Below are 25,357 nucleotides of genomic sequence, written 5' to 3' on the forward strand. Positions count from 1 at the left end.
GCAAACTGGATGTCAGGGAGCAGCAAGTGCAGGGACAGTGACTGATGGCCTGGGCTGAGCTGAATGGGGTCCTGGGCCCTGGGCAGGCTTGGGGCAGGCCCAGGGGAGGTGAAGGGGGACAGTCTGGGCTAAATGTGTCCTCAGGGCCATTACTCCAGAGTTCACAGCCAGGAGCTCTCTCGCAAGGTGGGAATCCAGCTTGTGTTTCAAACGGAGCAATGTTTTGGTCCAGTAAGTAAAGTACATAAGCAGCCTTCAGTGCAGAGGTCAGACATCAAACTCTAGAGCAGAGTTTTTCTTCCCTCTGTGTTTGACTTTCTTTTCTGTGCACCTCCGTTCTCCCACCTTGTGAGTATTCAGTGCTACATCGCAGCTGTCAGGTTAGTTAGAGCATCCAGTCAGTCATGCATTTGATCCCACATTACTGACATTCCTGTCGCTGAATGAGATACCCGAGGAGCCAATTCTGATCACTATCGAGGTACTGATGTACGCACTCTAGCTGTTAAATGAAAGACATTTTTTGGCCATAGAAGCCAAACAGCAAATACATTATTCAGCTGTTGCTTCAGTGGAACTTGCAAGTGAAAAAGGAGAAATGACTCCGAGATCCAGCTTATAGATGGTCATGGAGAAGCCTGGCATACATAAGCCATAATAGAAGCTCACAGTATTTGAGCACATTTGCTTCTTTTGTACATAAGCAACTCCAACTCTTTAGGGTAATTGTGGTAGGAGTCAGAAATAACCCAGATAAACAGAAATAAATTGTACTGTCAGAACAGCAACTATATCCATCTTTGGGAAAGCTTGCACACAGACTTCTGTGTAGCAGGGAAGCCTTTTAAACTCAATGGCTAGAGCAAGACCTCCTGGGAGGCACATATGCTTTGCATTATAGACTGAGCCAAAGCCAGGAACATTGGGGTAATGCAGGGTTCACGACACACGTATCCCTACCTGGCCACTTTTTATGTTATGTATGGTAACACCCGGTCTAGTAAAACTTGATTTAGCTATGCCTGCCACCATAAGGCTTTGGCTTGTTAACATTAAAACTGTTATCAGAGGCTAATATCTGCCTTTATTTCAGGATTTAAATTTGGATCAGGGTGTTCCAGTAGCTTTTTATCATAGTTGCTATTTCATGATTTTATGAAAGCTGTTTATTTTACATGTGTTGCCTACAAAATCTATGAAAAACAACAGCAACAAATTTGTGTCTACCTATACTATTGTAATCAATTTTTTTAAAGTAGAAGTGGCTGGTAGTTACGTTTATAAGGAGAATGACATCCACCGCTAATAGAAAATTTTACATATGCCTTACACCTTTTATTTTCCCCAGAATAAATGATACTCTAACCCAGTGGATCAACAGGGAATTAGACTCTAACTGCTTTTTAAATACTCATTATAAAAGTTATTATAAGTGAACAATACTCTTATGAAAGTAAAAAGTTGCACTGCATGGTAAAAGAAAAATGTCATTACGCGTATGCTTATTGAGCAAACGGGCTTGGGAAAACTCCCACATAGGGAAAACCGAATTTCTTCTCTTCCCCAGATGCAAGGCTAAGTCGGCCTGCCGATACACTGGGCAAAACGCTCCCTCTTGTGGCCACCGCTGGGAAGCAATGGCAGGAGGAGGCTTGGGGCTGCTCAGCCCAAGTCGCAAAGCCCCGGGCTGTCGGACTCGGGGTTTGCTATGTATTTATACATAGCATGAGGATTCCTCCTGCTAGGCTGATTCTGGGAGAGAAGCTCTGGCGGGATGAGCTCTTGGAGATTTTTTTCCCTTGCCCACCGGTCGTTCCTCTCTCCCCACTGGGCAGACTGACCAGCAGCCTGCTTGCCCAGAGCAGGAGCTCCTCACTGACACCAGCATCTCCTGAGGAAAAGGCTCAGGGAGAGCCACGGCGGTGCTGGGCCATAGGAGATGGAGGGATGGTGGTGGGATGGCAGGAAGAGGTGGCCGTGCAAGCATGTTGGATGTCTGCAGTCGGGCCTTGCGGCTCTGCTGTCAGACCTCACAGAGCACGGAGCTGCTCGTCAAGCAGAAGGACAAGCTGGATCCGAATAAAAGGGCGAATCAGGAATGTAGGGTTGGAGTTGTTCCCTAATGGCAAAGGTGGAAACGGGGTAGTTGGTGTGACCTGGAAGGCAGAGAGGGCTGAACCAAGCTGGGCCTGAAAGGCTGGAGCAGGAGGGGAAGGCAGGGAGCTGGAGTAACAGGCAAGGGGCGAGAGGAGGAGCTGGCACAGAGGAGGGAGGCTGCCGGGGTGCTTGTCACCGCACACTGACAGAAAGGCAGAGAAGCAGGATTTCAGAAAAGCATAAAACAATTACGGTACACAAAAGGGCTGAGACACACCTACTTTTCCAGAAGAGACAGCTCTCCATCCTTCTGCAGGTGCCTTGCTCAGTGCTTTTTTCTTCCTGATGCCAGCATTTCCCTCTAATTCCTTGCGGGCAGGAGGAAAAGCTGGGGATACTTTACACACCTTTAGTTATGACAAAGAAATGTCCAAAGGCTGCTTCGAATCCCCATTTGGAGACATTTATCACATTTATCAGACATGTGTGACATGTTGATGCAGCAAAGTAACTGAAGGGAGCCTTTGGTGGAAATTCTGATGGGGGGATTGTGTGCGTTCAGAGGCACGTAACCTAATGTGTAGGTGTATTTAAAAGGATGCTGGCTGGTAAACCAGCTCCCAGCTCAACTGGTGTAAACAGCAAACAGATCCCCCCCCCTTCCCAAGCTGGTACCAGCAACAACAATTTATTTTTCAACCCCCCCCCCCCCCCCCCCCCCCCCCCTTATTATTTCACGCTGGCCTTGCAGCAAATGGGACATCTTCCAGGACAACCTTGACAGTGGTGGCCCGGAGGGCACCGGGTGACTTCCCCTGAGCCCGCAGCAGCCCTGACCGGGCCATTTTTTGGCTTAGTTCCCGGCCAAATGCCCAAATGTGGACCCCCTCCCCTCGCCGCCCGGCAGATACCGGATCGGCGCGGCTCCGGCTGGGCTGCGCAGCCGGATTTCACCCTCGGCTCTGCTCCGCGCCCGCCAGCGCCCGTTTAATTTTATCTTTTATTTTGGTCTCCCTTCTCTTTTTTTCCTCGATTACCCCAATTTGACGGAAAACGCCGGGCCGGCCCCTCTGCTGCGTTTGGGCAGGCGTGGCACGGCTGCGGAGCGGGGCTTAGGCCGCCGGGGGGAGCAGGGATGCGGAGATGGGGCTTTTTAAAGGCAAAAAAAAAAAAAAAAAAAAAAGGGGTGTGTGTGTGAGGGGGTGGTGATGGTGGGGAGACTGAAGTGAGGGCGGGCACACGAGGGTGTGCGATATTTGGGGGCTCATCCCCGTTGCCGCGGATGCTCGCCCCCTCCCCGCACCGCACCGCATCGCCCCCGGGGGGAGCGGGGAGAGGGGGAGGGCTCCTCCTCGCAAGCCCACGCCGCCACCCTGCAGCAAAACCGCCCGCCCTGCCCCCCTGCCTGAGCCCCCCCCCTCCATTTTGTCCCCGCCCGGCCGCGCCCCTCCCGCCCCACGGCGAGAAAATGTCCCTGTTCACCCCACAGCCCCCCGGGCCGTGGCACCCCGGCCTCGCGATGCTTGGGGTCGCCCCTCAGCTGCTGGAGCTCCCCAGAGCCGGGTCTCTTCTCCTCCCCCGTCCCCCCCGGCGCTGTCCCCCGTCGCCTTTGTTCCCCCGGCTCAGCGCCCCCTCCTCAAGCCCTCCGGCATCACAGCACGGAGCCTTTTCGGGGCAAACCCCTCTCCCCTTCCCATCCCCGACGGGCTCCTTCTCCCCTGAAGCATTGGGTGTGGTTTTTTTTTGGGGGGTGGGGGGATTTAGGATGCAAGGTGCGGCTGCGGACCCCCGATCAGCGCCGCAAGCCCCCGTCTCCGTGCGCCCCCTAAGCGTGAGCGCCGCGCAGCGCAGCGAGCCCTCGAAATAAATAAATAAGTGCGGGTGGCTTTTGAACTGCCCACAGACTGTCACAGAGAGGGGGGGGGTAGGGGGGGGGGAAGGGAGGGAAAGAGGGAGGGGGAGAGAGAGCGAGAAATGCAGAGGCAGCAGCCGCGGTAGCGGCGGCATTGCTCCAGCAGGCACCAGGCACTCCAGTGCCGGGCGGCGAGCGGGGGAGCCGCAGCGCTCGGAGCGGGGCGAGCGGGCACGGGGCCACCCGGGGCGCTCGGTGACACGGCCACACGCGGACACGAGAGGGGCACGGAGGAGAGGCACGCAAGGTAACACGCGGGGAGCCCATATCGTGCCGTTTGCGGGGGGGAACCGGAGAGCCTTGCCTTTATTTTTATTTTTTATTATTTTTTTTCTCCCCCTGCAGTGTCTCAGGTGTGGGGAGAGGGGCTCCTGAAGCTGGGGGGGTGGGTGTGTGGGGGGTTGGGAGCTGCCTCCCCCGGCGCGTTTGGGGTGCGGTGCTGCGAGGAGCGGGGTTCCTCGAGAGGGAAGGCGCCGGGCACCGAATTCCTTCGAGGCACAAAACGGGATTTCCGAGGAATTTAAACGCCCCGATCGCGCGTTCCCTGGGGGGTGGCAGGAAGCGATGGGTGTGGTGGGAAGAAAAATGAAATAAAATAATAAAGAAAAAAAAAGGTGGGGGGGGAGAGGCTTTTGCACCCCGTTCCCTCTCGCAGCCTGGGGTCTGCTCCCGAGGGGATGCGGCCGAAAAACGAAGCCCGGGGGCGGCCGAACCCGGCCCCCCCATAGGGGCGGCGGTGCTGCGGGGGGCTGCGCGCCGTGCCGTGCCGGGGGGCGGCGGTCCCCATTCTCCCCCTATTTCCCCATTATCTCCCCATTGTGTCCGGCACCCAGGCGCTTGTTCTCGGGCGGGGGCTGCCCACGCCGCCACCACCACGCGTGGGCGCGGCAGCCCACGCGTGTCGTGCCGGTGCCGTGCCGGTGCTGCGGGAGCAGCGCCCGGATGCGCTCGGCCATGAATATTCATCGAGTGCCTTCTCCCGACATATTCCCCCCCCCCCCCCCCAATTTGTCACCCTCCCCTCCCCCCCAGCAAGGAAGCTGCGCCCCCCTGGAGCCGTGTCCCTTTTCCTCCCGGCGTGTCGCCTCTCCCCACGCACTCGCGTGTCCCAAACGCCCCCGGCCCGGTCCTAGGGGGGGGAGCCGAGGTGGGGTGGGGGTCGCGGGGGGGCTCCCCGCGGCCGGGGGGGCGCAGCCGCCCCTTCCTTTGTCTCTGCCCGGCGCATGCGCGGGGCCCGCCCCGCCGAGGATGGGGATGGGGAGGAACAAAGGCGCCCCCCCCACCCCCCCCCCGCAACCCCCCCTTTTTCCCCGGGGGGCTCCCGAACCCCCTCGGCCCCCTCGCTGCGCCCCGAGGGAGCGAGCGCGGAAAATGGGGCGAGGGCGGGCGGGCGGCGCGGCCCCCCCTGCGGGCAGGGTGGTGCTCGGCTGCGGCACCCGCTCGGCAGGGCCGTGCACGGGGCCTGTCGGCGGAGGGGCGCGGGGGGGCTGTGATTTATGCGCTGCGGTTCAGTGCCACGCGAGGAATGTTGCGGAGAAGCCCCGCTTCCACCTAGGGGGAGCCAGTGGCGCTCCCGGCTGCCGGGCGGCCTCTGGAGCATCCCCCTCTGCTCGCCCTCCCCGGGAGGATCCTGCCAGTGCGACATTTTGAAAGCTCTTTTGTTCCGATGGCTGCACCTCGGGGTTGGCACCGCTGCTCGTTCCCCCTCTGCCCCCGTTCCTCCCCAGTGGGGCCCGTGCTCAGGACTGGGGTGCCTGGTCCTGCAGCCCTCCTGCAGCCTGTTGTAAAATGGGTAATTTTGCCAACTGGCGACCTGCGAGGCTCTGCCCGCAGAGAACTGATATGCTCGCCAAGCTCAAAGATGACAAAAGAATCTCGCAAGTGGGCTCCCAAACGGAGGGCGGCCGTGGGGTTTTGCTGCTTCCACTCTGGGGCTGCGGACGTGAGCTGCAGAGCGCACACCCCGGGGCCTCCGGCTGCGACCACTTGGTGTTTCCAGTGAAGGCCACTTCTGGAGAAGCAAAGCCATCAGAGCCCTCAAACCCGTGGCAGAGCTGCTTCTCTGCCTGCCAGGTGCCGCCCAGAGCCACAGGCAGGCTTCAGGCATGGAGGGTTTGTCCCTCGGGCACGCAGGAGCGTGGGCTGGGAGTGCCGTACGCAGGGAGATGCGGCATCTGCTGCTCTGCTGCCACTGCTCTCCGTACCTGCAGATCCCTTTGTGCCTCCAAGGATGTTGCTCACAGCCCCCGAGCTCTAGCTGGGGGCGGGAGGGGGAGAGGAAGGCAGCCAGGATGTGACCAGAGGTTTTTTTTACGCTTTGCTGTGCCTGCTCCTCGTGGCACGGAGCGTCGGATGAGCGAGGAGCCTTGCTTTGTGATCGACCTGCTGATGGGATTGTACGCAGCGGATATCTCCTTTTGGCGTGGCTGTTGTAGTTTTGCTGGAGAGCACTGGCTGTGCTGTGGATGGAATAAACCCAAAGAGAAGGGAAATTCACGGTGGCTCTGTCTATTCTTGTATGCTTCATGTGTGAGATAGCTGATTGTGTAATTTGGGGAATTTGTTCATACATAGCTGCCAAAAAGCAATCACGCAGCAGTTTCTCCTGTTGATATGAATCTCTGAGAGTATTGTATCCTCATATCCAGTTGAAAAGGAATCAGCATTAAAACTGGTAAAACTACTGGCCCAGTAATTGTATGAAGCAATGACGAGGTGTTTTTTTTTTTGTTGTTGTTTTTTTTTTCTCCCTTCTTCTCTTTCCATGCCTCTTAGCATCTGAAATGCAACACCTACTAAAGCACCCTGGTACTAAAAGGCAAATTTATCTCAGAAAGTGGCATACCTTTGGAGCATACCTTTTCCCTGAGATGACAGCGTGCACACCCCATAATTTCAGAACTGACTAGAACGGTCCTTAAGCATTTGTCGGTTTTGGTGTTTCAACATGAAGCCTCTGGAATAAATCGTATTTCTGAGTGAAGCTCCTTGTATTCGTGCTGTGTTCCAGTGGTAGCTTTGCCCCATGCAGTGAACCATGAAGTCCTTCATCAGAGTCTCCTGTGTACAGGACAGCTTCAGACCAAATAATGCGAAATTCTTCCCTTGTGCTGGCATCCACACATGCCCCGATGGTGCACGCTGGGGGACAGAAGCTTGCACAAAGAACAGGCTGCTGGGCAGAAGCAGGCTTTGCCATGAAATCGTGGGCGAGCTTCTTTGCAAGGGTTTGGCTACCACTGAGCTGCTAACTACTTGGAAACTTTATGTTTCATGTTGATGTCACACAGTTTTGAAAACACGAATTTCAGAGTTTTTCTTTCCAGGAATTTGTATATACAGATTTGTGTGAAAATCCCTGGACTGGACTTAGGTCTTGACTTAGGTCTTTAGGTCTTTAGGTGTGAATGTAGTGTTCCTGGGTGCTCTGCAAATTTAATGGTTTAAGCCTGAGTGCTTCGAGTAAGAAAAAGGGGATGCTATTCAAATGCAACAGAGACTTATCAACCAATATTCAAGGCTCTACCTTCTTTCCTGCAGGGGCAGTAAAGGCAGGCCATTCTGAAGTACTGTCTGCATCAAGACAGCTTCATAACTAAAGAAGGAAAGCTTAGGAGGGGCTTGGGTTATTTCTTTTGTGTCAATCAGGAATGACAAGAATGAAGTAACAACTAGAGAAATCAAAGAAATTCCTGAAAGCATTAGAGACTTGAAAATAGAAACCATATGCAGCATAATAGAGGTTTCATGCATTAGTAGGAAATGCTTTCAAGATTTAAAAAAACGCAGAGGGAAGAAGGGGAAAAGCACCTCGTGCAGAATGGAATGAACATTAAAGTCTTCTCTACGGCATCTTGTATCTCACAGCTGCCTTTCTTAAAAGAGTGATGCCAGCTAAGCTTCTTGCTTCAATATGGAGAAATATGGTTCGTATAAAAACGTAGCTATTGGTTGTGTGATATGAAAATGTGTAAGTTCAAAATAGAAACTGATTGATAGCAAAGAGATTCCTCAAACATGAAAGATTCCCAACTTGCCAGAATCTGAAAATAAAATCCTTTGACTTTTTTTTCAGCACACCAATAAATGTAAAGAGATACTAATTTTTAACACATGTGGAGCCGTCAGGTTTTGCCTGGGGGCAAGATGTGTAGTAACTCCCTGTTAAGTACGGTTAATGGAATTTAAGTCTGAGGAAACAGTTTTATTAATAAAACCCTTCTGTCTTAGGATATAAATCAGGGGCAGATCTCTTTTGATGTGTTTGGTGTTGGGTTTTGCAGAGTCAAACTGCAGCAGGCTGCACCGTCGACCTGACTCGTGGGGTGTCGACTGCCAAGTACCTCACCAGTACTGTAGTGCTGGGCAAGACACGTGTTGTTTGGGCACATGTTGCCTAGTTTAGATTTTAGCCTGGTAAGTAGTGACACATATGCTTATGATCTGCTGATCCAGGGATTTTATTATTATTTTTGTTAATTCTTGTTTTTTTCTATCCTGTAGGAATTTGAATGTATTTTCAAAAGATGTAATTTTATGTATGATTCCCTAGCAGTTGTTTAGAGCAGCATGCCCTTGGTGCTTAATATAAACTGTAGGTCTGATGGTGGGAGCTTCATTTTGATTAATGACTTTCTGAGTGTGTAGTAAGATTGGGCCTCAACCACCTACCTTCTGCTACTTACAGAGGTATATTGATAGATGCTTGCTAATGAGGTCATCATGCTGGTAGTAGTACCTACGCATTGGCATGAGGAGGATGTCAACGCAACACTGAAGCAAAGCTTTTTACTCCAAGCAAAAGCCAAGTGACTGTAGTGGGAAAGCTTGCCTTAGGATTACTTTTAATGGCAGAAATGTATGCCATCATGTCTTTACGTGACAAATGGAAGCTGCTCCTATACAAGTAGTGAAATCAGGGGGCTGCTGGCCATCTTCTGTTTCAACAGACCTTAAATACACAATGGGATGTAGAGTATAAGCTCTTCAAAGGCTAGAGCCTGTTTTATCAGTTTATTTTCTGCTATTACTGTTTTCCTTGAGGGATTGGTTGCTGAAGGAGAGGCTTATATTCAAAATTACAGCTTGATGTTATTAACTGTTTTAAGATAAAGTGGATGGTCACATAGCAGTATGCTGTAGATTTGTATTTGCTAGACAAATTTAAGATGATTGCTGAACAATGGAGAACAAATGAAGCAGCGTTAGACAAAACAGAACAGATCAACAATAACAGAACTGATACATGTCTCTTTCACTATCTAATTTAGAAAAGCACACACAAAACAAGACCAAATCAAGATGTAGAAAACAGTGAAAACCCACAGTTACAAACATGCAGTCAGCATGGGAGGGTAAAATCATGACAAACATGTCATGTACATCATGTCCATCTGTTTATCCAAGATAGGCTGGAGCCTGAGAAATGCTACATCAGCTTCCTGTAATCACAGTTCCTCAGAGCAGTTAAGCACGTCATTCTGGGAGAAAAACAAAACAACAAAACAGGCTAAAGGTGGTACAAAACTAGGAGTCTGGAAATGGAGACGGTGAAACCTGTCACCACTAGACGTGATGCTCAGATGATTATGGCATTCCCCATTAGTAAGCAAAGTTTCCTGCTGCTTGTGCTTCGGCCAGCACTGGTAAGTGCATTACTGACTTCTGCTGCTGGTTGTGCTGAGCTGGTGGGAAGAAGCAAATTCAGTGAGCTCTGAGATGGTGAAAGCAGCTCTTCTGGGTTTCTTGCTTTCACCACAAAAGCTGAGGCAAAGCTGAGGGAAGATGTGCTAGGTACTCTAAACAACAGGTTTCTGAAGCAGATGGGCTGAGAGAGTGGGGCTGGTGCTCCTCCAGCAGCATCACTCAGCCCTGGGTGTGTGCTCGGCACCAGTGAATGAACAGCCTGTGCTGGGGACAGCTGGTCTCACTGAGGTGTCTGTGAGAAGAGCTGCCTGCTGAGTTTTGCTTTCATTTGCAGATCTGCAAGCCCTGTGAAGGGAGAGAGACTACAGGTCCCCAGGGAGTAATAACGAGAACCTGGACAGATTTCCTAGCTTCTTCCATTCCATCTTTTCATTGAGAGGCAGTAAAACACAGGTGTTGGTTCGTAGCTTCGTTTTACTAGGAGTTTTCACTAAGAGCATGTGTTGTCAGTGAAGCCTCCACAGTGTACTTGAGTGCTTGGGATCTGAGCCTCTAATTCAAGTCCCTAAATTAGTAGACTGAAGCAAATGTGGAGCCTCTTACCTTGCCTGCTGCAGCTCGTGTATGCTCTGCATAACTCCAGCATTCACAGCCAAGGGCATCCTGATGACTCTAGAAAGCTGCATGTAGGATGTGGGAGCTCAAGGAGTGTGACAAGGACTTGTCCATGCAGACAGTTTTTTTTTTTCTGATGGATCTGATGCCTGCAGTTCATGGTATAAGAAGAACTTATTCATTCTCTGTTCCTGCACTCTGCATTTCTCCTTTCCCGCCTCACGGATCTTCATCTTGAAGAAGACCATCCTACAGTTCAGAAGGATCAGCAGAACCTGTTTTAAGCTGCTTGTGGACATCTGATGTTCCAAGCAGTCTTGTAATTGCTAAAATAACCATTTTGGTGATTTCCTCAGTGCTAGTCTCCCTAGGTGATATTTAGAGGAGCATTCAGCTTTCGGCATAGTGACCCAAGCTTTATATGCAGTTGCCTTGGACTGGTGACATTGCCTTAATGAATAGTGCTTTTAGAACCAAGCAAAATATGTGCAGCCCTCCTGTGCACTCAAATATAATAGGTCATCTGCATGTACTCTTTTCCAGTGCATGTAATATTAAAATCTACAACAGTGCTCAAGAGAACTAACATTACAGCAAGTTTTTTATAAGCACTAGAATAATTATTAGGTCAGTGAAAGTTCAGTTGTCGTTCTCTTCTCTGGACAAGACGTTTGCTGATGGCTTCATGAACAAATTATTGATGGCAATGATAAGAGGAGCGTGGTGTTCCTCATGGTCTCTCACGCCTGACCAAGCAATACAGTGACAATGGCGATCCACAAAACCATGATGTCTTGAAAGTGGCCTTCAGTACTGACGTAGCTTCTGTTACCAAGGGTTCAAACTACACTGCAAACCACCTTCAGGTATTTGTTTTGTAAACATCTCTTGAAACGATGCTGCCAACAGAGCATTGTGGAGAAAAGCAACAATATCCAGTCAGCAAATTATAAATATAATGGATCTCTCCTGCTTGAAGCAGGCTAAACATCATGACTTAAAATACTTGCCACCTCTGTTCTGCCATGGAGTGGTACATGGAGGATGGTGTTGAGGGGAACAAAGTGGCTTTGCGTGTCCTTCCACAGTCATTGACTGAGCATCTGAGCCTCTCAACAACTAAAACAGAGAAGTAATAAGCAGTGAAGGAGGGAGTGAAATAGCTCACCAGTTCTGCATTAACAGATTTGTGGTTTGGAAAAAAACCCTGTCCAGGAGTTTGCTTTAAAACAATGACAGTAAATTTATGGTCTGAGAATAGAAATATTTATCTCACCAGCTTTTATTTCCTTTCTACTTCAAACAGAAAGCTCTTTGGCATGCTTGCTCCTGGTTAAAGAAGCCACTTGATATACTTTCTTATAGGAACTTTGTATTCTAACATGTTGGGATATACCTTATATATCTCTGTGCATACCACGTATTTGTAAATGTGTCACGGTGAAAAGAGTTCAAAGGTCTTCAAGCTAGTACTTCTGGTTCATTTTTTTTCAGCTAACTTTGGCTCTGTATCCTTCCTTGTAATAACATTGTAGATAGTTTTTCTGTTAAATTATCACACTGGTTATGTTGCCATTTCTTTTGGCTATCCTCTCTAGAAGTCCGTATTTTCAGCTGCAAACTAACACAATGCGTTTCACAGAACATCTCGTTAATTGCACATTAACATGCAATATGTGCATTAGCAGATACACAGAGTGCAGTAAGGTCTATGGCGTAAGCTTTAAGTGTAGTCTCATTCCTTTGTAATAAGCAGGAATATGAGTACAGAATGCCTTTAAAAACTTTAATTTTAAGCTCTAAAACTAATAATGTTACCCCACTGTTACCCCACTAATAATGTTACCCCCACTGTTTGCATGGATATGGTTCCCAAATCTAGATGTGCACTAAAGTGAGATCATATCAACATGAGAACTTGATTTTAAAAGTATTTTATGCAAATCCTATAACAATATGGACATCTTGGAGCTCTTCCAGCCAAAAGCATTCAACACTTTTAACTGTTTATTACTTGAAAAAAATATTCATGTGGTTTCTCCTTCTGCTGAGTGGAAGGGAATTAGATTTTTTTTTTCATTTTTTACATGGTGCTTTATTTTTAAGCAAAAAGGGCTCATGACCAAGTGAAAAAAAATCTGTGGTAGCTTGCCCTGCCAGTCTTATTTTCAAGAAGAACTAGATTTGTTTGATTCCTGTAGGACATTAAACAAATTGCCACAAGATCAGAACTAAACTACATTAGTGAAGTGCAAAACCTTCCAAAACGCATTTTTTTGGGGGGGAAATACTTGCTATTACAATAGAGAAAGCTTGTCTGTTAAGCTGTGGCTTTTCTGGGCTGCATATCACATGAAGGCCGGTAGCTGTCACAGCCACACTGGCCTGAGCTTCTTTCATGGAGAAACCTTTCTTCGGATCCACTTATAATTGTTTGAGATTTTCATTGTGCCCAGATAAAGCATCACATCTATAAATGATGGAGACAACAACACAACTGCTGTGCAAATTCATTATGAATGCCAGCAAGATGAGTCATTTGGCCATGTTCGGGCCAAATGAGTTCATGATGGCAAATATATATGCCTTTTTTCTAAAGCACAAGTTTGGTTTCAAGTACTTGGTGGTTTTTCAAGTTGCAGCAAATTCTCAATCCTCCCTGCTTTTGAAGCTCCTTTCCAGCACCTCTGGGGCCTGACCATGGGTCCGCTACAAGCTGCTCCCAGCATTTTCGTGGTTCTGTTCCTGAGCTGCAGGTTCCCGGCTTGCATCTTTTGTCTGTCCCACCCTGCCAGCTCCAGAAACCTTCTCTCTTCTGAGCAGTGTCAGGGACTCCCCCAGGGAAGGAGCTCCTCTGGCCACTTAAGTCTTCTTCTTAAAGCAAACAAAGAAAATGAGACTGTCCGCTGGAGTTTTCTGCGCTGTCTGGCTTTGGTGGGACTTTATTTGTGGGGCATACACAGACTAAAGTGCCAGTCATCTTTGATTCCCTGCACTGGAAAGGAGACCAAATAGTTAACTTAATTATTACAAATGTCCTGCTTTATCTTAATTAATCTAGCCGTATGATTCTGGTTCCTCAATCTAATTATCTGGGGAGATAGTTAAATATAACTTCATGTATCTAGGCGCATTTAGCTATTCATGGTTAAATATGCTCACGGTTCCTAAGAGACTATATTTCAAAGTCACAGAGTCACAGCTGAGAATACCTCCTAGCCACCCTTCATCTGAAATGAAAAATAGAGAGAATTCATCTTAATTAATGTGGTGGAATAAGTTTTTATGTTAACGGTACACCTCATAACTTACAATCACCTTCAAGTCTCTCATGAAAACAAGGAGGCATCTTTCCCTGTTCTGCCACAGAGGACTACCAGGTAATTGCGCTGTACACAGAAAATGGGATTTCCGCTGCTTGAATATAAACATAATTTTAGAACATATGTGGTAAACATTTTCCCTTTCGTCTGTAACAGATGGGAGATGGTCAGTATTGAGTTAAAATAATCTGAATAATTTGAAAATAATAAATCACAAAAAATTCCTTGTCTGTGGAACATTTCTAATAAAGTCATTGTAGCCACGTGATCAGAATTACCATAAAGAAGACTTTGTTGACCAGTGACTTTGTTGACCAGTGATGGACAAGAATAAAAGTGTTCCACTAAATGTCAGCAACCATAATAGAATAAATTGCCTATAACTATCCTAAAATGAACATCTAAGAATTTTCTTTCGTATCCTATGTGTGGAACGTATAAACGTATTACTTCTGTGGGTCATATGCTCCATACAAGGTTGGACTTGGTGCTTAGAGACATGGTTTAGTGGGTGACATTGGTACTAGAGGGATAGTTGGACCAGATGATCTTGGAGGTCTTTTCCAACCTTAATGATTCTATGATTCTACAAGAGAGACATCGTTCAAATGGATGCACACATAAACATTGAGAACAATCAAGCAGAATCTGTGAAAGGAAAAAATGAATAGGTTGGTTTTGAGCAGTGTAAAGAAGAGAATGATTATTTGAAGAGCAGGTAAGAACTACCAGCAAGGCATCACTTAAATGGAAGTCACTCTTCTGCCTTGGAGCAGGAAGGAGGATTATCCAGACTGCTTTTGAGGTCCCTCCCTGCCAGCCCTACAGTTTGTGGGATAAGGCACATGAGGTACCTTTGGGGTGAGCTTGTTCTAGAGTGCAAGGAGATTAGTTCTGTTGAAAAACATCTGTTCCCAAATGTGCTAATTTATTAGCAATATGTCTGAGCTCTGCTAAAGTAAAGATCAAAGATAAATTTCTGCTAATATGAAATACACAAATAAAGCTTTTCTAAAGCTGGTACAAAGAGATTTAATTTATTGATGCTGGACAGCATAGGCTGTTAAACAGAGATTTCTTTTGGGTACTGCTGACAGAATTCTTGAAATGTGTTGTACATTTGAGGCCATTCTTCAAATTAGGGCTGATGTAAAAGAAGGGGAATAAAGCTTACAAAAATGATTGAGGCTTTTCAGTTACTAAATTTTATTTCAGGATGGTAATATGTAGTCACGTGGGTATGTGTGAAAATTGTGCTCTGTAAGCCCAGAAAGAAATTTTGTAACTGCAGCTGAGAATGGCTGCATGATGCTGGTTGGTACGACACAAGTACATCCTTTGTTATTTAATCTATAGGCTGCAGAAACGTTTATGGGGTTGTTCCACAGATGAGTAGAGAATCTAACTGCGTAACAAAGGCTATACACACATTTTCAACACATGGTTGCTCAAACTTAATGGCATAATAACAATAGCTTTGAAGGTTAAGCCTGATATAAATTAGGCTCATTTCTAAAGAAATCCTTGGTGTGTATTCATAAATGGTTTTGAATAGACTTAACGTTTAGCTGAACAAACACCTCTGTGCAATCTGTTTTGTGTGCAGGTGGGCAGCTGCAGTTGAAATTCCTGGGTCAATACCAAGGGCGGCCCAAGCTGCAGCTACTTGGGACTGTGTGTTTGAACTCTGTCAACCTTTTGCACCTGAGTGCAACCTGAGACTTATTTAGTTTCCATATGTGCTTACTGAAAATAGTGGTGTGCTCTTCAGAAGCACTTGCAGGATTTGTGTGTATGCTTCTGTTGGATGAATCAGATTCTTGGCTAGTTGCCCGTATCTTGGTGTTATTAGAGATGAGGAAACGCTCACCTTTGTTCAGCTGCTAATTGTCAGACTGTTCAGCTCGATATGGATTTCGAGCTGCGCACAACAGTGAATTGGCATTCTTTGAAGTGAATCTCTCACAGAGGGAGGCGTGTTTGGGAGCAGAGCTAGAGCTGTGGGCTTGATTCTGGCTCTATTTACCTGCTTGATCAGAAAGTATTTACTCTGAATATAATTGAGTTGTACCAGTAAAGTCAGAGCTGCGAGCTGCTGGAACACCAGGCTAATTTGGGTGGTTGGATATGCAGCACTGATTGGGTCTGATGTTCTGATGTGATACAGCAATGCCTGTGTTTGCAATCATAATATGCAAACATTTCCTAAAACATTAAATCCAAGTGTTCTGTCATCTGTTTGCTTTTCTTCCTCAGTTCCTTTAACACACTAATGGTAGGTGAGCTTGGATAATATTGGTGTTGAAAGCAAGTTTCATACTGCCTGAAGAGGAAGAAGGATTATCTTTTTAATCTGTAGAATTTAAGTGTGTGCAGCAGTGCAATTTTCATGTTGGGTAGATAGGTCAGAAAAAAAATATATGCCTTAAGTTAGGATTCCTTTAGTCAGAGACAAAATCCCTGGCATTAGGTCTTACGAATATTAATAAGCTTATATAAACTGGCACAAAGGGCTGCAGAATTGTCTGAGCAGACTTTTTTTTTTTCCAGTGCATGGACCTCTGCATGAGAAAGAGGCCTAACAATGACAGCATGAGGGAAAGGAGCTTGTAATAGATGTATTAGGCTATCCTGCTATGCCATGGTATAGGCCAGGGAAGGTGGAGAGCGCATGCTGGTGTGCGTGCAGGCAGTGCTCTCTTACTTCTCTGCAGGAGCTACTAGATGAGGAGGTGAGCTGGGGTGGTCACGGGGCTCCAGCTGATTATACTGGGTTAGAGGCAGCACTTTGAGCCCGAGCTGTAGTTCAGGGATGAATCTGGTTTAGGTAAAACTGTACACAAGTGGTCCAACCAAGCCTCTCTCACCAGCTGCTTTATGGAGCTCTTCAGTACAAGCAGTAAGTAAGCAAGATGAAGTGCTAAAAATGACCACACTGGCACCTAATCAGGGGATATGCCCTAGAAAATAGTTTTTATCTTAAAGTATTATGTGCATGCCAGTGTTTAAACTCCAGAGCTGGGCTGGTTTGTCATAGAGAAATTTCTGACATGTATAAACCAGGAACGGCTGACGTAATTGGTGTGCTTCTACAAAAAACTTTTCTACTTAAGAGACAGGCCAATGAAAATAAACATGAACTTTAAAATCAACCCTTGAGTTTGTATTCCAAGATTAGAGTATGCTTTTGAGACTACTATATGCCACAGTAGGACAGTAAAAACATTTGCATTTTCTGAGATAAGGTAAATAACCACAGTTCATACCATTTTCAAGTTTATGACCTAAAGCATGCAATAGCATACAAGTCCTATGGACTAGTAAGTGTTAATTTAAGAAAGGCATATATCACATGCCTGTTGGTAAAACGCCGTGAGGATGTGCAGCAGTAAGAAAACTCATTGCACAAAGTGTAGTGTGACCGATTTGACATTTGAATGTATTTTGGTAGATTTTGTAGATTCCTGTATAGTACTGCATCCTGTGCATTTTTCGACCTAATAGGAAGTGTAATAGTGATAGGAGGAAAGTTTAAATAAAATCCTATCAACACTTCCTAGTCAAATAAAGATTTTTTTTTTTAAGAGGTTGTGATTAAAAAGTCTGAACTTTGAACATGACACTGGAGCCAGCTGGAAATCTCTCAGTGAAATGTTTTATGCTGGAAAATGTTTGAGTTCTTGCAGCTCAGCATATGTAGGAATAATTGTACGGGTTTTGATTTCTAGCTGAAATAAAGGTCAGACTTACCCACTTTGGGCTAGTTAATCATTTAATGTATAAGCAACCCATGCGGGCAGCAAAGGTTCAAATTTTTGTTGTTACTGATCCCAGCTGGGGGGTTTAGTCTTGTCTTCCCTAAAGCAAGTGAGCAACCTACTCAGCAGACTGGTGTCCAGTTTCAGTTGGGTGAGTCTGAGCCGCTGCTGACAGAGCTGGTTACTCCATGCTGTATAAGGTACCCCTGGCTGGAGATCACCTGTGCTCAGAGGTGCTGAATGCCGAGGTTCAGGTCTGAATTGGACAGAGAAAAGAGCTGAACCATGATCACTTTCAGATGAAGTGACTGTTTCAACAGAGGGCTTGAACCTATGGCTAATTCTTTGCTTGTCCGACTGCAAAAGTTCATATAAAAATGCCCCAAATACCAATCTTTCAGGGGACTAGAGAGCATTTGGTTATGTAGCTGTAGTGTAAAACCAGTGTCTTTGTTTGAATTCATAAACGAAATATGCAGCCCTTCTGTCATTTTGCAGTGTTTGATTTGTAGGCGTTTCTGGGAAGATGTTCAAGTCCCCAAGTGCCAATTAAGTGCCCAGCATGAATCTTAACCAAGGAACTGGTCCCACTACTTTAAGTTAGAGTTAGATGATGTAGTATGAAATTGAAATGTTCATTGCAAGCTGTGGGAGTTTTTACTTATTTGAGATCTAATTCTGTCTGCAGTGTTAGGTACTTCTAGCAGCTCCTTGGGGTGGCTCGCTGCTTGCTCCTCCCTGTTTGCTTGTTTGCTGTTTCTGGCTGGGCTTCTTTTGCTCCCAGCTGGGTGAGCTGCATCGCCTCGCCCAGGGCTTTGCTAAGAGCCAGACCAGCTGCGAGGGAAGGGGAACGGGCAGTGGGCCCATCCCGCTGGAAACAGCAAGCTATTTAATTTGGCTTAGTGCATCACTGAGCTGCACATCCATCTCATGGTCTTAATGGTTTTTAATGTTCCTCTAAGCATGTTTTTCATCTAAAAACATATTTTTAAAGAGTATCCACCGTACGAACAGAACATGGAAACATCACATAATGGGTCTTAAAAAAAATTGCATAAGCTTCTGCAAATTAAAAGCAATTGTGAAATTTTCCAGTAAAATGCTTTTTGGTTTAAAATCTATTGAGTGATTTTCTGCAGTGCCAAAGGTCTAAATCTACCCAAAGATCGCTGAATTTCTAAGCTGACAATGGAGTTCAGAAGTGAATTAACTCCATTGGTCTGTAAAGACCATTTACATCTCTTACATCAGTTTCTATTTCGTCTGAATTAAGACCAACTCAAATCTTAAGCTTCCTTTTTAAGTTGTTTCAATTCATGTAAGGCAAGCGATAACCGTTATGGCTTATAAGGTGTCCATTTTGTTTACATCTGAGTTGAGTGTATGATGTGTAAATGAGTGAATGATGTGTAAAACTCAGATGTGAGTAAAGTGGCACGGTGACTAAAGAAATGCCTGGGAGCATCTGACACTTGTGGCCTTGGGCAGGAGCCAGACACCTCTACAGGGATATTGCAATCCTGGCTCTGCAAGAGAGCTACAGAAGCAAGAACTAAATTCTTGCTTTAATGTTGTCTTTTTATTCAAATATTAAAAGTAATGAGTAGCTTGTAATGATAAAACCATCACATTGGGCTGACAACTTGGGTTCATGCTTTCAAGTGTTTCTTAATGTTCATTTAATGCTGACTGGGGGGAATCGGGGGGATTTCCATCAGTTTTAATCAAGAGGACTAAAATTTTAATTCCTAATACATATTTATAATCTCTTCAAAGGAACTTTTTTTTTTTTTTTTTTTTTTTTATTAATATAAGAGCCTCTCATAGTTTGGTTGAAAAGATAAAGGGTATTTTAGCTCAACTGTTTTCATCTGTAATTCCTGATTCCCATTACAAACCAGGTCATTGAGAGTACAGATACTTCTCAATAGAATTAGAGCAGTAAGGCAGAAATCGAAATGTGTTGCACATAACAAATTGCTACACTGGTGCTGGTGTAGGAAATCGTTTACATTGTAAAAGGGAACTTAGCACTGTTTATGAAATGTCTTATCCTGAAGATAGCTACTCAGAATAATTTATGAATTTGTGTCGTTTTCTCACGTAGCTTACTTACATGACGGCCGTAAAACTGAGCTTCAGTCTATGCAGCTTTTTTGTAGTTATGTCTGCCGTGTCAGCCATTTGGCTGCAGGAGAGCTGCAATGCTTGCTGGAAGGAGGGGAGTCAGCGCTGTTAGCCAAGCACGAGGTGGTTTGTCAGGAGGGAGAGGGAAGTGCGCTGTTCCTGTGTAAAGCTGTGTTTTGTGAGGTGAACCCAGCTGCTATACGAGCTTTTCATATAGTAAAGCATCAGGTAATGTCTGCTTACCAAAACTCCTTAAGAGCTGTTTTCCACCACGTCCTGAGGCAATATAGTAAGACAGGATTATTGATGGGATTTCTGAGAAACCAACTGCAAGTGAATTTCTGTCCTGATTTTATCCTCAAGTGGAGAACAGTTGGACCTGTCCTAATCCATCAGATCTACAGCTCTGGATCTACACATTTCTGCTGGGTTATGTTGTGGCCATAAAACCAGGGATACGTCTGTAGTGTGATTGGTAGCTTCACAAGTGCTGGAGTTAGCTCCATTCCCAGCAGCACCATAGCCGTGTTCATGTGGAAGCTCTGTGGGAGCTAATTTTATCCTTCTGAGAATGTTTAGCAGCCTCTTGTAGAATTTCACATGTATTTTACCCTGCTGCTTCCTCTAATGTGGGCACCAACACGTTATGCTGCTTTGTGCCCCATAGTTCTGCCTCCCAGCTAGCTGTCTCAGAACTAACTTCAGTGTTGCAATGTCTGGAGTATCCTTGCTCCATTCTTTTAAATTGAATTAAATTGAATAAATATAACACCAATTAAAAAAAAAAAAAAAACATTGAACGTGTGAGTTTTATCTTTCATTATAAAGCTTAGATTTTATGCACGTGGCTCTCAGAAATGCTTGTAAAATTTAAGAGCCCCTCTTAACTTCAGCCCTAAGTAATTGAATATGTACAATTGCAGCATGGCAACATGAGAGATGATGGTAATGATGGAGATCCCACCACCTTACATTTGCACACTTCTGCAAATGAGCAGCATTATAGGGGCTGGTTGTGAGCTAGCTCAGGGCACAGCAGTTGTATGGCAGTGCAGGGGTCATCAATCTGCAGAAACCGTGCAAGGAGCAGTGTGAATACAGAAATAGTTCACTCACACGGCGCTTCAGGCTGCTGTGGCTCACACCACTACCAGCACCTGGCCTAGCAGGTGTTAAAGCCAGGCTGCATGCGTCTGCATTTCAGGTGGTCTGGTACAAACCCATGCCTGATGCCTTGGAGCACTCTGCCTTCCTGCCCAATGCAGGTTTTATTGAAAATCCCTTCATTAAAAGGGCATTAGAGTCTATGAAGGCGGTGCCTCTGAGAGGAAGAAAGGTGGCTCTTTGAGAAGAACGTATTGAGATGAGAAAGAAACTGTGTTAATCTTGAGCTGAAACTCAAATGAGAACGATATCTAATCACTACAGCAATCCAATCTGAATATTAACAGCCCCTAGTGCTCTTTTGCAAGGACGAACATTTCTTTCTAAATCTCAACAAAGCAAGATTCTAATGTGGGTCAAATGGAAATCTTGTTTATTAAAAAGCTGCTAAAGACAACTAAATTTTTAATTTCAATGGAAGAGGCTTCTCTGTGATCCTTGAAGGCATGCCAGTGGGCTCTTCCAACACATGCCTCAGTAAACAACAAATGAATCACTGATGTGCTCTAACAAGGATTGATGTGTCTACCCAATTAGAGGGATATAATGAGCGTTGTCTTGAAATTCTGGGTTCATTTGGGTTGCTCTGCAATTTCCACAATCTAGCACTGAAGCATTGCTTCAGGGGTATTGTTGGTCTCAACAACTGGCATGGGTGTGTTGTCCTAGCTAACAAGTACAAATTTTGTACAAATATTTCTCCTATGAAGTACTCAAAGAGTAAAACAAAATTAAAAAAAAAAAAAAGTTAAATCAGTCATTAGTCTGTCTAGGCTAAGAGTGAGGTCTTCTCCGGACTTAGCATTGCTATAAACCTAACTGAGAAGACTCTTGAAACACCTGTTTTCAGGGGATCACAGTTTCTTGATTCTAGTTGGGTTTAACTTCTTCATGCCTAATATATGTGCAGTCTTGGGAGGTGAGAAGGTGTAATGCTTCTTGTATAGTGAGACTAATGCAACTGGTCAGATGGAGCAATGCACGGAAAATTCATTAAGTATTTTGAGACTGTTTCTCTCTCTCTTGGAACAAAGTTTCTATTTTCCATTTTAACTGTACACAGGACTAGCACTGCTTCAGAAATAATTTCCTTATGCCATTTTAAAAGAAAATTAAAAATTAGACCATTTTCTGACTATCCAGAATATTTCTATTCCCAGACAAATAGTCCAATTGTTTGCATAGAACAACACAAAGTAGCCAAATGAGGGACATCATGCAGATCAACAATAAAGCAAAGATCAGAGTTTGTTTTGTTTTTCATCCAGCTGCTGTCTCAACAATTGTGGAGAGCTTCGAGACTTCAGGGGGTATCTTGCAGGTACTATTCCTTGACCATGCTTCCAGGAAAACTGCATCATGTTATTATGTGTTAAGATAGTTAGATACTGGCAAGTGAAATTTTATTTCCTAGACAACAAATGGAAACTCTGACTTTTTAAAAAATTGCCTAGGACAAGCAATAAATCATTACAAAACTGCTGGTTAAGATATTCAATTAAGAGTTATAGAGGATGCTCTAACTCCTCCCCTCTTGTTGGTTCTTATCCCTTCAGTGTGATGTGAGTCTTAATAGGGAATAGTAACTTAACTGTGGTTAGCACCTATTTGCATTCGATTACAATTATATGCCTGGGCTACATGATATTTTGAAGCCTAATTCATCAGGCATGAAAGTCTTTACAATAAAGAGCTAGCAGTGCTGTAAAGCAAGTCATTATAATGTAAAAGATTTTGCTCCGTTCTGTAGGTTTTATAAAAAATAAGCGTATAGTGTTACCGTTCTCACTGAGTAGCTTAAGAAAATAAGTAAAATGCCTAAATTAAAAGCCTTGACATATACTAGTGATGGAGGAAGCCAAGCTCCTCAGTGTTCTTAATTATCCACTGAGGATAATTAGCTGACCATACTTGGACATGGTTATCATACCTCAGATGCCACAGAGATTAAAACAATCTGAGGATTTCTTTGAAGCAAAGTAAAATGAGACATGCGAGTTAGAAACAGACTCTGTAAGGTACTGCCTTTCCTCTTTGTATAACTGGAATGCAAATATATCATGTGTGCAATGAAGCAGTGCACAATATTTCAAAAAGCTGTAGATCATTTGAGATTGATTTAAGCCACGTTTACTGGAGCCAGTAACTTCAAACTCTGATCTGTGCTGTCTTTTAGCCAGGGAACATTCTTAGCTCATCTTCTGCCAATTCTTGATTTTTCATACCCAGCATGACTTCATTTTATTAATAGATGCCCTGTGTTGGGGATGATTTGATCTCTTACTTCCACTGTTTATGTAATCGAGTCACTGACCCACTGTGGAAATTCAGTAGCATGCAGCTGTGATACAGAGTATGTGTGCCTTATGTCACTGGCCTTCATGTTCATAAACTTAAAAGCTGCTGCCTGGCCATGACTCTGCTTGCCAAATCTGCCTGCTTGCCAACTGCTTGAGAACATAAAAGAATTGACGTGTTTTCTTAAAATTGAGGCTTTTTTTTTTTTTAATGTGTGTGTGTGTGTATATGTCTGAGGCTTTCCCATTAGAGTGGGGAAAAAAAAGCACAGTAAAAATATTCTGGAATAACATCAAAAAATATCCCACTACAGTAGTGACTGAGATCTCCATCTTTAAAATAACCTTAGTAGAGTTAAATACTAGAGTGAATGGAAAAACAGATGAACCCTGTGCTTGTATTTAATCCATTCCTCTCTGCCAACATGTGCTATGTTTTGTGGCATTGAGGACCGTTTCATCTCTGCTCCTCTTGGGAAGCTGCTTTGGGGCTGGACCAAAGTAATGGGCAATCCTTTATTAGCTCTGATAAACGAATGGTCAGGTAATGGGAAAGGAAAAAACACTGATGAGGAAGGTTTGACAGAGAATATTGTGGGCTTTGTTTTGTTTTTAAATTACAGAACTCCTTAACTCCTTCAGTGCCAGGCCTAATCTATCTGCCCCTGAGCCCCTTCTGACTCCTGACCCAACCTTTGCCAGCATGCAAGCAGACACTTACTCTAGTTCATTATAGAGACTGGAATGAGAACCAAAATCTGGCTATATGAATTAAGGATTGCCTTGATGCCCTGAACAACCTCTTCTTTTATCTTTCTCCCCCCACTCTCTCTGTTCCCTGAATCCTAAACCACAACCAGGTAGCAGAGGTCACTTTGAGCCAGGGCTCTCAACCCAGCACATGGTCTCTTCCAGTCCCCACCAGGGCTGTATCTCCCTGTCTGGCACTGCACTTCTGTGTTGCTGCTCTGGGGACATTGCCCTTGTAGTTTGGCACTGACTGTCCTATCCCTTATCGCAGCAACAGGCCTCTCTAGTTAATTATTGGTACAAACATCTCTGCCATTAGGCATCTCCCTTGTGCAGCTTCCTCACCCTTCCCCCAAATCCTCAAAATATTTGTCTTTGGGTCTCGGGGTTTTCTCATAACTGTTTCACATCCCAGCTCTACTTCTTGTGCTCCCCTGTGCTGCAGCTGGTCCTAGTCCCCTGCCTGGCTACAGGCTCCCCTCCTCCTCTGCTCTTCTTTTCCCTCCTCCCCTCTCCCTGAGTTTGCTCCTGGCTGGGCGCAGTTCAGGTGAGACCCTGCTGGTGCTGCCAGCCCTCACGGAAATACAGCTCTAGCAGACACGACAAAGCATGCCAAAACCTTGTGCCAGGGCACAGGATAGTTGTTCTGGCAGGCTCTCTGCCCCATAGCCTGCCAGCTGGCAATGACTCTTTTATGCACTTGTAGTATCTCCAAAAATACTGGTCCTTCCTTGCTTTGGGTTTATTTTAAATTGCTTGCTTTCATAGCCTAAATTTTATTGCATCACTTTTTACATTGAGGGATGCAGGAATGGATGGAAGCCAGTAGGCACACACTGAAACATCCCTGAGAGAGCAGCTCCTTTTGTTCATTGACCATTAGCCACTTGTTGCGTTCAGATGAAATCCTCTTATGGGTTAAGAAATTCTTTGAGATAATTCACTCCTGCCCCCAACCAGGCAGTTAGGTGCTTTGCCAATGAATACCTCAAAGCAGAAATCTCAGTTCTCTGGATTACATCCTATGCTGGAGAGAAACATCCATTTTAAAGGGAAAATACTTGCATTTAGATACTTAGAAAATTTCCTATGCACTTTGTATGTTGGAAGCAGTGAATGACTGAGTTATGTAAAATGGAAGGAACTTACATAATTAAAGTTTCACAGGCCTGTGGGGAGACTTGAATTTCCTTGGTCCTGCTCTGCTGAGTGGCTTCTAAGCTTTTACCTTGCAAACACAGAAAGAAACACCGAAAGTGAATCAGACTAGTCGTCTCCTGGCCATGTCCGGATCTGTTATGAACTTTTCCCACTGTCATTTCTTAGGACATTTTTCACTCCAAATAGACCTTTTCAATCACCGTATTTGCATCTTGTCTTTTGGGATACATCCTTAGAAATGACTTCACCCACATCAGGAACTCCTAATTCCTTTCCTTCCCATTCCTGATCACCTCACCACTCTCAGTGTTGAATGAGTTTTCCTGTGGTTGCTTAAGACCACTCACTATAAGCAGCTTCCAGTTGGATCCATTTGGGCCTTTAAGGACTTTCTATTCTATTCTGTTGGTGCACACAAACAAAAGAAAAAAAAATGGATCTGCATAAAGTTCTTTCTGGTTAGGAGGTCATGGCTCCACAATAATACTGATTAAATGTTGTCCACAT

General features: G+C 45.3%; 1 protein-coding gene across 1 annotated transcript in view; it reads left to right on the forward strand.

Moving 5' to 3' along the window:
• Window positions 1-1,985: 1,985 nt before the first annotated feature.
• Window positions 1,986-25,357, forward strand: part of BASP1 (brain abundant membrane attached signal protein 1) — a 52,007-nt gene continuing 28,635 nt past the window's right edge. The window contains 2 exon segments of the mRNA XM_040546053.1: window positions 1,986-2,105; window positions 3,974-4,256. Coding sequence (XP_040401987.1) covers window positions 1,986-2,105; window positions 3,974-4,256 — 403 coding nt within the window.

This window comes from Cygnus olor, chromosome 2 (genome assembly GCF_009769625.2).
Source record: "Cygnus olor isolate bCygOlo1 chromosome 2, bCygOlo1.pri.v2, whole genome shotgun sequence".
NCBI classification, from domain to species: Eukaryota; Metazoa; Chordata; class Aves; order Anseriformes; family Anatidae; genus Cygnus; species Cygnus olor.